The sequence below is a fragment of the Lolium rigidum genome, chromosome 6 (genome assembly GCF_022539505.1).
Source record: "Lolium rigidum isolate FL_2022 chromosome 6, APGP_CSIRO_Lrig_0.1, whole genome shotgun sequence".
Taxonomy (NCBI): Eukaryota; Viridiplantae; Streptophyta; class Magnoliopsida; order Poales; family Poaceae; genus Lolium; species Lolium rigidum.
Window position 1 is genome coordinate 26,968,733 of NC_061513.1, and position 12,535 is coordinate 26,981,267.

A 12,535-nucleotide genomic window follows, 5' to 3' on the forward strand; every position below is an offset into this window, starting at 1 on the left:
TTCTTACTGATCTTGGAATATATCTCTGGGATTTTAGTACTGTACTAGTAAGCTTGGAACATGGCCTCATAGACGGGAATATTCTTGAGGAAATGGACAGGCAGGCAGATAAAATTGTTGTAAACTACTGTTATGCATCAATGATTGATTGATGCTGGCGGAAGGGAACTGCGTAACCTCCATTGTTTATCTCGGTGTCAGAATAATCAGGCAGATTTGGTCTATTGCTTCCTTCATCTGATGATCTACCTGCCTGATTATTTCTAATCTGGAGTAGCAAGTGGATGCTGCACGAGCATGGGTTCCCCTGCCATGGAGGAAGCAAGTTGCTCTGCTTTCCTCAAAAAGAAAGAGGAGGGGATGTCCTGCGTCGAGATTCGTGCGGATTTGCTTGGTTCGCTGGACTCAACGGGAAGGGTCCCCTCCCACGTGTCCTTGCTTCGCCCCTCTCATCCTTGCTCCCACCACCGCTCTACTGTACCAGCCTTCTTGGAGAGAGGATGAGCGGCGCCGGCGCCGGCGGTGGAGTCCTGGGCGCAGGCTCGTCGTACCAGAGGTTCGTCCACTCCGCGCTGGAGCTGACCCGCCTCCGCACCGCCCTCACGCCACACCCCTCGCAGGTTCCTCTTCTCAGCTCAAGTGTTCCCTGCTCATGCCCTGCTTCAGTCCATGCTGCTAAGGAGCTGCTCATAACACCAATTGCTCCACTTCATATATTGCTCCAAGTGAAAAGCTTAGCTGCGTTTCAGTTCAGTTGTAATTGGTGTCATCAGCGGTAGGCTGTTAGGACCCATGGGTATTGGCTGGTGTGCGCACCAGATGCGCCCACTTAGGAAAAGTTCAGTCCATAAGGGAGGGGCAGAACCATGCTGCTGTGGTTGCAAGCATCTGATTTCTGATTATAATTTGGCGCTTGGTCTTCAACTGAAGCTGCTAGCCCTCCGCTTGACCAAGACTAAACAATGACTGAAGCAGAAACTTTGTTTCTTCAGCTAGTACAACAACCAAGTAACTGCCACGACTTGTGTTTTCTAATCCTTTGTGCTCTGGTCAGACTTTTTAATCTATCGTTCTAGAAGATGCAAAATAATAATTATGTTATGTGTTAGTTGTTCGGTTGGTCAATCTATAAAGTTCTATACATGTAGCTGCTCTGTCACGGGAAGTCCCCCAACTTAGGACTGATGTTCTGGGACTAGTTGAGAGTTGAAGTTCTGTACATGAAAGTTTGGTGAAGAAGCACGCTGCGAATAATAGGCATTTTAATATGCACTTGTTCATCTAGGATACCTGAAAATGTTAGGTCAACCTGAAATATCAGCTACTAGCACCAATCATACTCCTCGCTTCACAAAATGGTTTTGTTTTGTCTCATGCTTCCAGGAGAAGTTCAGGTTCATACAACCCAATGACGACACTACAGTTTTGAATGCTCTCTCGTACAGCGCTCCCAAAATCAGAATGCTCCGCAGCTTGACGGTGGAGAAGAAAAACTCAGTTCAGGTACTTTGTTCTGTCTTGGTGTGTTCCAAGTTCAGGTTTCTTGACAAAACCACTCCAAGAACTGACCAAAAAACCAATACCAGAAAATTTTGTGTACATGCTAAGTTTATTCAATCTACTATGCCTGATGATACTTTTAATCTTCTGGCAAATTTTGTTTACAATTTTTACGGTGCAAGTATTTCCCGTACTCTTGCCATGAGCCACTAGACTCTTATGATGCATGCGCCATTGCAGGTTCTTGACTTTGCTGCTTTCTCTGAACCTGAATATGACCTTCCTATATTTTGTGCCAACGCTTTCACAACTCCTGCACAAAGTATTGTTGTCTTGTAAGTGCCAGAATATGTATGCAATTGATGTGTTTTCCACGTGCATTGTACTACTAACAAATGAATATGGCCTGAATGAATTATTGCAGAGACCTCAATCCTTTATATGATATCACTGTAGACAATGATTACAAAGATAAATACTACAGGGACTTGATGCCTCTTGTACAGAAGTATAGTGAGGTAATTGGATCTTATCTTCGATGAAATGTATTGCCGCATACGTCTTCCTCTATTAGCTTTATACATAGCTTGGCATCTTTATTTAGAGAAAATGCAGCTTCTGCCATGGGGCGGCAAGATTACGAGTGAGTCCCTGAGATTCTTCTCTCCTATCGTGATCTGGACTATATTTGAGCCAACTGAATGTAACCACGATGTTCTATTTTCGGCTTTGATGGATTACTATAAGGTATGCAACGATTATTTTGTATGAAGGAAAGATAGAATTTCAGGTATCCTGCTGCTTGTTTTATCATGCATGTTTCTTACTATGCAGGTTTGGCTTCAGTTAACGGATCAAGCTACTGAAGAAAACGACGCAGCAAAAATTGTTCGCAATGGAGAAGCGCAACATAGATATCTCACATGGAGGACTGAAAAGGTTTGTATTTTTGCCAGAACCATGGATTGAAAGTTATATTCATGGACTAGTGATTGAGTAATGCACCGTTAGTTGCGTGAAATTATCACTGCTTGCTAGGTATTGTCCTTTGTAAAAATGGAGTATCTTCTGCTAATCTTGTACCTTGTCTCTGGGCAGGATCCTGGCTATCCACTCCTGAAGAGGTTAATTGGTGAAAGCCAGGCCAAGGTTTTCTCTTCTGCTGATCACTGTATTTACACGCACATAGTTCATGTTATTTGCAGAGTCGCTTATGGCTTCGATATTCAGGATTTGGTGTCTGAGTTCCTCTTCGAAGGAGTGAATTCTCTTGGAAGTAAATCCTTCCTGGACTATTTCCCTGAGTACGCACGTGATGACGGGACGGTGAACAAGAAGAGGAGTATGATCGGGAAATCTTTTGAAACCAGGCCTTGGGATGCTACTGGACAATTCAATGCAGGATGAGGTACTTGCTGCGGGATCCGCATGCGCGTTCTTCAGATTTTACTGAACTCTAGGCCATGAACGTTTTTGCGGCGCTCTTGCGTCTGAGGTTTTACTCGTCACACCATCAGGGTTACCTGTATCCTTGTACTTTCATCTGACGGGGCTTGTGTAGTTTAAAATACTTATGATGGAGTTGGGGAATGCTAGTATATAGACTAGTAGTTATCATAGAGACAAACACTTCGCTAGAAACAATGGGAACAAGATAAAGACCCGATTGAAATGTGCTTCGCCTTCCTGGCTGAACCTAACGGTGATGAAATTCAGGTGCAACATAGGGCAGAAACCAGCAACCATGGCGCAGATACAAACCAAAGTAGGAAGACGTGGAATCGGGTCTATGAGATACAGAAGCCAACGGCCACCTGTGTGGCGCCATTGGCGGGCTGTCGTAAGCGTCTCGCCAGGGGATGCATAGGCTGATGTTGTTCTTCAACAAGATCATCATATCCCCCCGGTTCACCGTCGGGATCCACGCACGCTGGCGCTCGTCGTAGCGGAACAACACATCAAAAGGGGATGACCAGCTGGGTCTGGTAGCCAGCAGAAGATCGTCACGGGTCGCCGACTCGACGAGCACGGCCCACAACACTGGCTCCGCCCGTGGATTGGCGACGAGCCTTGGCCTCAAGCCGGTGCAGCTCCCGTCGGGCTCCCAGGCGTTCAGCTGGGAATCGACGCTGACCGTGTAGAAGGCGCCCTTGTGGGATATGACGTCCAAGTAACTCTTGTGTGTCCATGCCGGCTCCCGCAACGCCGTCCAGCATTTGGCTCCTGGCCCGAGGAATGACAGGCCGTAGCCGCCGCTGTGAATCAGCATCACGGCGTAGGTGCCGAGTCGGCGGCCAGGAGCCAGCGCTGCCTTGTGGAACATGTCCTGCCCCAGCAGGTTGATGTTCTTGACCACCTTCCTAGTGCGGCCGAGGGACGAGGTGAGGGGAGGTAGCTGGAACTGCCGTCCGGTGAGCGGTTCCAGCAGCGACAGGGTGTACGCCTTGTCGACGGTGACCACCCAGCCGTAGTTGCAGCCGATGATGCGCGTCGGGTGCACAGGGTGAACCTTGCCAGTGGTGTCCAGGGTGACGCCGATGAAATTTTCCGGATAATAGCTGCCAATGTGGCGGAGGAAAATCTTGTTTGTCCATGTTTGTCTCTTTGGACCTCCTTCGTAGTAGTAGTCCGACTTCCACGGCGAGTCCTCGTAACGAGGCTCCACGCACACGTGATGCGGCAGGTCCGGCCGCCGCAGCAGCCGGAGGCGCGTCGTCTTGAGCGCGCGACGCCACGGGCGGCACACGGCGGAGCAGGCGACGTTGTCGAGGGGGCCGACGCGCCGCGCAATCTCGTCCAGTGCTTCCGTCGGCAGGTCGCAGAAGCCGGTGGGCGCCATGGGAGAGATGGGCTGATCAGCGAGCGTGCAGGCGATGTGTGATGTGTGTGACGATCGAGCTAGCGCGGCGTCGCCCTTGTAATTTGTGAGTGCCGTCCGTGTACAGAATACAGAGTATATACATAGAATGGGCTTACCTTTGGCTTGTCGTGCCCCCAACGAAATTGATAGCGTGTCGTGCCCCTGCATAATGATAAATATACAGGAGCGACTGCTTCTAAGGCCACTGTGATTTGGTCATGTCTCACTCGATTAGTTTTGTGTACACTGTAGCATCTAAGAGCATCTCCAGCCGCGTCCCCCAAACCGTCCCCCAAACCGCGCCGGATCAAGCATTTGGGGGACGTGTTTTGTTCGTGCCGCGTTTGGGGGACGTCGCTCCCCAGCCGCGTCCCCCAAACGCCGCCCCCAAACATTTAAAATAATTTTTCTGGCATTTTTATTTCAATTTCCACAAACTAATACATAATTTGGAACGTGGTTACACGAAAACACAGTTTGGAACATGGTTTTCCACAAACTAATACATAGTTTGAACCATGGTGGACACAAATATAAAATATTGCAAAGAAACTAAACCTAACTAGGCCGTGCATCGAAGGTTTCGTGTGTTCGCTGCTAAGAAAGAACACTCGAGGGCACACCAGATCACCTAACCTGGAAAATCCGGTGGGAGGATGGTGCCCTTGTTGGTTCTACCGATGAGGCGAACGAGCAGAAACCTCCGTGCACGTATTCGCTGCGAAGAAACAACACTCATTCGGTCGTCCTCCTCGTCGGTCGTCGTCGTCGTCCCTGTCGACGTGGTAGTCCTGGAGGCAGCGCCTCTCGTCGAAGACCTTGACGCTCATGTCCCCGTTGCCGAAGTAGGAGAACACGAGGATGAAGCCGGCTTCGAGGCTGTGGTGGCGCGCGAACTTCTCCCGGCCGATGTTGAGGTACATCTTGCCGCGCGCGTCGTAGATCGCCTTGACGATCCACCGGCGGTAGCCGCACGAATGCTCCCGCGGATGCATCGTGCGCGGGCGTACGCCGCCGACGTACTCGGCGAAGGAGTCCGGCAGCCTCCGGATGCGCGCGGGTCGCCCTTGAGGACGTGGACGAACTCGAACAGGACGTCCGGCTCCACGTCCATCTCCGACGATGAAGACGACGGCGTGGGAGGCGACGGCGAGCGTTCAGCTATGCCGCGGCCACGACCACGACCACGACCACGGCCGCGGCCGCGAGGTCGGCCTCCGCCTCTACCGGACATAGCGTCGAGTCTTGTTGAGAGATGGTGGCGGCTAGGGTTTGGGAGAGAGGCGCTAGGGTTTGTGTGTGAGAGGGACGATGAGAGGTGCCCCTTTTATAGGCCGGAGGGAGGCGGAGGAGCGGTGGCGCTCATTAACGCCGGCACGCGGAGCTAGGCGCGACGGGACGCGTCGGCTGCGCCCTCTGCGGGAAGCTGCACCGTCGGCTGCGCGCCAATAACTTCCGTCGCGAGGTAGGCGACGGTTAGGTTTAAATTAGTTGTGCCGGCGACGGGTCGGCCCCGCCACTCCCCGCCTCGCTTTCGTTGTGTCCGGCGTCCCCGGAGCGTCCCCTGTGGGACGGGGACGGGCTCGGGCGCCGGACACCGTATAGGGGCGCGCCGGACAAAAAAGAGCTTTGGGGGACGCGGCTGGAACGCTTTTTTTGTCCGGCGCGCCCCAAATCCCTTTGGGGGACGGTTTGGGGGACGCGACTGGAGATGCTCTAATCGCTGGCCTGGTCATGGTGCTCGTGATGTTTTTTTGTTTCCATCCCTTACCGTTTTGATGTAGCACACTGCACCCAAAACTTGAGAGGCACGGAAGAATTGGCAAACCAAGATCAATCTCAACAATGTGACGACGCTCAGCTGACCCACTTTGCTGCTGAGTGAGGGAATAAGATAACATGACGTGGGATACCAACCTTTTGAAACAAGAAGTTTTTTTCTATTCACCACTCCCATCGATTAGCATGGTAATAATTTTGCAACCAAATTTGTGTTCAACAAGTTGATGGAAATTAAGGAACACTTGATACCCATTTTCCGGGAGGTGGCGGATAATGGGGCAGAGGAAATCTTTTTTTGTCCACGGTTGTCTCTTTGCACCTTCTACTAGGTAGCAGTAGTCCGACTCTCGCGGCCGTCCTTGTAGCGAGGCTCCACGCACACGTGATGCGGTACGTCCGGCCACCTTAGCAGGCGGAGGCGTGTCATTTTAAGCATGCTCCACCACGGCCGGCACACGGTAGACCAGGCGTCGTTGTCGAGGGGGCTGACGCGCCACACGATCTCGTCCAGGGCTTCCCTCGGTAGGTTGGAGAAGTCGGTGGGCGCCATCGGAGAGGTGGGTCGATCAGGGAACGTGCAGTTTGTGTGATTGTGACGATTGGGTTAGCCTGAGGTCGCCCTTGTGAGTGCCCGTGGCACGGCGAAGTTGTTCCCTCTAATCAAAAAGGGTGATCTCGTCTACAGAATATAGATAGACTTTGCTCTAAAAAAGAATTTGCTCCAATATAGATAGAAAGTGCTTGGCCTTGGCATGTCCTGTCGCCAACAAAATTGATAGCGTGTTGTGCCTCTACAAAATGGTAAACATATTCGGGGAGCGACTGCGTCTAAGACACTGAGGTTTGGTTTTGTCTTAGGTCGATTAGTTTTGTGCACACTATGTAGCATCTAGGCCGTGATTAGAAATCAGAAAAGATAAAAAAAAAAGATGACCAACTCGGCCGACCCAGCCAGGCGAGCCCCGCGCGCTCCCAGGCCCAGATGCCCTTACCAGCCCAAGTTGGGGCGCCAGTCAGCCCACGCGCGCCATCCCCTTGTTTCTTTCAGGCCACCGACCTCCAAAGTCCAAACAGACTCGTGGACGAACAATTTGTCCGCGATTTTTTCGCAGATTCGGCCCCGTCTCTTGCCCCCTTTGCACGAAAAATCACTCATAAATATCTCACACCCAGTTACTCTTTTTTTCCCACACGGATTTCAATCTCGCCGCCGCCGACATACGAGCTTCTGGAGGTTGATGTCGCCAATGTTTCGTAGCCCCAGAAATTCTCCTCTGTGTCTCATCCTATTCCTCTAGAAGTATCGCTTCCTTCCTAACCCTATTTCCCTCTCTCTGTAGCGCACCGAAACCACCAGCTGCACGCCGTCGTCCAACTTCATCGTCTCGAGGATCAGCGGAACCGGCGCCACCGTCGACCAACTCGCCAAATCGCAGTTCGTCCACCGAATTGGTAAGGCCCGCGTCCATCTGGTCCGTTCGATCTGTCATCTAAGGTTTAGATTAGATGCAGCCAGCACGACGTCAGCGTACAATTAGCTTGGTCAATGCTTAGTCGGATCCTAGCAACAGATCAGACGTCGCCATGCGTTTAGTCTATTTAATTCAAGATAAGATTAATCTCTTAATACATCAAACTTGTAGAATTCATAGTAATGATTTAAATATTGTAAATAAAATACTACCTCTGTCCATAAATAGATGCCAAAAGTTTATCTAAATTTGAATGTATCTAGACACGATTTAGTGTATAGATACATCCGAATTTAAATAAATCTTTGGCATCTATTTATGGACGGAGGGAGTATGTGTAGATTTCATAAGAAATTGTAGAATCTGAACCCGTAATTAAATTTCAAGTATAACTCAAGTTTTATGAATTTTGAACTCTCTATTCGAATATTTTGACCCAGGTCTTACCAATCACCCACAAGAAACCAAACTGGTTTCTCATAGTTACGAATACATTTGCATAATTAGATTAGAATTAAGGCTTTAACACACAATAGTTTGGCAATTAAAACCATTTTTTGCATTAACTCTTTTTCATATGCATCGTTTGTTAATTAACAACCATAAAACTGATTGTTGGATGTGTGTAATTATTAGTTGTCATTCATGCATACGTTTGTTTTCTTTTTGCTATATTGTTTATCGTGGCGTGCTTAACGGGTGCTCATTAATTGACTATTATTTTTCTATGCACACAATTTTTTTTGTTTTATTGAATTCTTTGTGGCATTATTTATCTTATGTCCCATGCTATTAATCATATGTATCGTGGTTTTGTTTATTCCTATCCTTTGTTGTCGTCATGTTTTAGAATTTCTTATTTTGCTTATTAGATGGGGTGTATCTCAACATGGAATTTGTTAAGTTGTAGTTTATATTCTGGTAATATAATAGAAATATGTGTGTGCTGGTGAACCAATCTAGTGATTAACACTACAAACGGAGACACTTGACCTTACTAGGTGATGGTACAAGAGCAGTGTGTTGACTATGAGATCACTACCTTAGAAAAAGAAGTAGGTATTTAGAAAACATTTAGGAATTATGAAGTTATTTCATTTTATCTATTACTCTTCATGATTTTATTTCTAGGAAATGGTGGAGAATGATGAAGTGATGGCCCTCATACGCGTGAAAATCCAGAAGATACAAACACTTCGTACCCTCAAGGCAAACATGGAGCAGCGCCTTGTGAACTTGGTGCAAGAGTGCGATGCAAAGGATGCTCAAATTGCAGCACAAATTGCTCAATGTGCTACAAAGGATGCTCAAATTGCAGCACTAAAAGCGCAACTTCACGCTCCCCCGCCACCTGAAAATAGTGATGATGATGATGATGATGATGATGATGATGATGATGATGATGACGACGATGGAGGGGCATCCAATGCTGATGAGGAAGAGGTAGATACTTCAAATGATGAAGAAGCCGTAGAGGATGATGATGACACTCGCAGGAAGAAGCCCAAGTGCATGAAGTCCACCACCTACCCCAAGAATTTCAGGAGTAGTTAGATTATGTCCATCGTTAGTTCTTTGTTAGGAAGATCGAATTTGTGATAACTATAGACCGTATCGATCTATGTAATAGGGCGATGATAGTTGTTTGAAGTTTTTATTATTTTATTGAACCCAAAAGTATTAGGATTTTTGTATAGATTCATACCTTATTTTCTAAAAGTGGTTTAAAGTGATTGGATTGCTTATGTGATGATTGCTAAGTGTTGCTTTCTATATGCTATGTATGGGTAGTAATTTCCATTAGTCTACTACTATCATACTCATCTGTGCTAGCCTAAAGCCTAAACAAATGCCTCCTCAACGTGCAACCAACAAAATCACATAAAACAATAACCCCGAGATGCAACAAATGATGGTAGTTGAGACTCAATTTTTCTAGATGATGATGCAGTTCATGGCCAACAACAGACACCCATTTCAACAAGTTCGCTTGACTCCATTTCTGAGAATGTATCCTCCAACATTTTCAAGAACTTCTGAGCCTATCGCAACTGATAATTGGCATTGCACTAACAACAAGAAGTTGGACACCATTCAAGCTCACTGAGAAGAAAGAGTGCGGTTTTCCACACATCAAATTGAAGGTTGTGCTGCTGAATGGTGCGACAATTATTATGTCATCTATCATAATATAGTTGTCATTACTTGAGATCAATTATAAGGAGCCTTTTGTACCGCTCATGTTGTTGTTGGAGCTATAGCTTTGAAGAGGCATGCGATTCATAAATTGCTTCAAGGAGCATGCACTATGACTGAATATATGTGGAGACCTTTTTAATAAACTGGCATGCTATGCTCCTATTGATGTCTGCACTGTTGCTAAGAGGCATGAAGAGTTCATGAGAGGACTTAATGATGAACTATCCATTTGTCTTCTGGTTGTGAAGTTCAACAATTATTAGGAACTTCTTACTAGGGTTGATGAGTGCATTTTTAGCATGTTTCTGCACCGTTATTTGGTTAAGTTATCATTAAGTAGTTATAAGATTTTTGTGTTTTACCGCACTACCGCGCCCTTTTATGCTTTTCTACACATGATCTTAAAATAATAAGGCAATGATGCACTATCAATAAGAAATGACATTTTATGGTATTTTGACGTGATAAAAATCATTTAAGCACTTAATTATGCACCTCGGCTAAAGGAGGATGCGAAGACAAGTTCCAGAAGGTTTAGCGGACGTCAGTACGGGCAAGGCCCGCCCGTACCGTCCGCCCGTACGGCCTGCCAGGACGATCGTCTCGTCAAATACTTTCACCTCCCGCACACGGATCTGATATCCAAGCATGTACGTGACCAGAAACACCAAAACACTGTCCCAGAAGAGATCTGAAGGCAGATCAAGAAGGTACCTCATCCAAGTAGCTACCTGGATCATTGGAGGATAAGGCATCATCACCTTCATCATCATCCACAACGAAATCATCATCTCCATCCCATCCATCTCACTAGATTGTAATCTCCATTGTTATTGTGAGTTTGTATTTGAATTCACACTGTTATTCATATTCCATACGCAAGATTATGATGATGTTTTTGATTGTATCCATGTGTGAGTAGTCCACTCCGTTATTGGGGGAGATGGAGAAACCCTAGTAGTTTTATAATATGAATGAAGATGATTTATAGCTTTGCACTATGACTGTATGTTAGTTTTCTCATGTGTTGTTTCATGAAGTCGACCATGTAACATTTACCTAAGGGTCACAGAAGAGAACTACCTTCGGAAGTACGATAGTGTATACGGCAGGAAGCCAGGAAGTGACACAATGTGTGCGGTGCATTATTATATGGAAGAAGGGGATAAGAAGGGACTCGCAACAATTAATAAATAACCACAGGGTAATCCCTTAATTGTGATGGATCAATAGGTGGCTTTCCGAAGATCGTTGCGGAAGTTATTCAGGGATATGTTATGAGATACATATTCCAACTTCGAGCCTTTCCCACATTCAATGAGAGCTAAGATATGAATTATCTAGTTTATGTTCTTAGTTAATGCTAGAGGTGGAACCAACAATCCCCGAGAACATTATTAGTATTATTGCAGTCCAAACGTAATCTTTAGTCGTAGTTTCATTCTTTCATTTCAGTTATTTACTATACAAAGCACCTACAGAACTCATTTAAGTTAAAATCTCGCTTGAGATTTGAGACAGCTTGAAGTGATTATAGATAAATAGCAACAAGGGGCATTGATGTCTACGCACGCTTCTATTCCTGTAGACAGTGTTGGGCCTCCAAGAGCAGAGGTTTGTAGAACAGCAGCAAGTTTCCCTTAAGTGAATCACCCAAGGTTTATCGAACTCAGGGAGGAAGAGGTCAAAGATATCTCTCTCAAGCAACCCTGCAATCACGATACAAGAAGTCTCTTGTGTCCCCAACACACCTAATACACTTTTCATATGTATAGGTGCACTAGTTCGGCGAAAAGATAGTGAAATACAAGTAGTATGGATGTATATGAGTGGTAATAGCAATCTGAATAAAATATGGCAGCGAGTAAACATGCAACGAACGATAAATAAACGGAGTTTCGATGTTTGGAAACAAGGCCTAGGGATCATACTTTCACTAGTGGACACTCTCATCATTGATCACATAATAAAACCACTCTACACTCTCTTGTTGGATGATGAACACCATTAATTGTGTAGGGCTACAAGAGCACCTCAATGCCAGAGTTAACAAGCTCCACAACATTCGATGTTCATATTTAAATAACCTTAGAGTGCATGATAGACCAACGCAATTATACCGAGTACTACCATAGCATGCACACTGTCACCATCAAGCTATGAAAGGGGGAATAAATCACATCAATACTATCATAGTAATAGTTAACTTCATAATCTACAAGAGATCACAATCATAAACTACGCCAAGTACTACATGATGCACACACTGTCAACATTACATCATGGAGGAGGAATAGACTACTTTAATAACATCACTAGAGTAGCACATAGATTAATAGTGATATAAAGCACATTGCAATCGTAAAGGAATATAAATAAGCACTTCACTATGCTATTCTGAATTACTCTTTGGCAAGATAACGAACACTAATTCATCATGTAGGCACCCCTTAAAGATGTATTCCCAAGTACTAATAAACACCCCACGCTGTCACTGTGAGCATTCATAGGAGGTACTAACACACCACAATTTCATAGAGACATCCAAATCATAACTCAGTGAATAAGTATTCTGTGAAATATAGCCTAAGAGACCCACACGGTGCACACACTGTCACCTTTACGCACGTGGGACAAGGAGTCTCCGGAGATCACATAAGTAAAATCCACTTGAATAGCATAACGACATCTAGATTACAAAGCTCATCATATGGATCTCAAT

The 12,535-nt window shown here is 46.0% G+C and overlaps 1 protein-coding gene across 1 annotated transcript; it reads left to right on the forward strand.

The window, feature by feature from the left end:
- The first annotated feature begins 481 nt into the window (after window positions 1–481).
- On the forward strand, window positions 482–3,030 carry LOC124661795 (phytochromobilin:ferredoxin oxidoreductase, chloroplastic). The gene is made up of 8 exons (XM_047199680.1): window positions 482–620; window positions 1,384–1,503; window positions 1,741–1,835; window positions 1,925–2,018; window positions 2,116–2,247; window positions 2,335–2,439; window positions 2,599–2,649; window positions 2,731–3,030. The coding sequence occupies exons 1-8, from the start codon at window positions 501–503 to the stop codon at window positions 2,905–2,907; spliced, it is 894 nt and encodes a 297-aa protein (XP_047055636.1). The 5' UTR covers window positions 482–500; the 3' UTR covers window positions 2,908–3,030.
- Window positions 3,031–12,535: the final 9,505 nt, after the last annotated feature.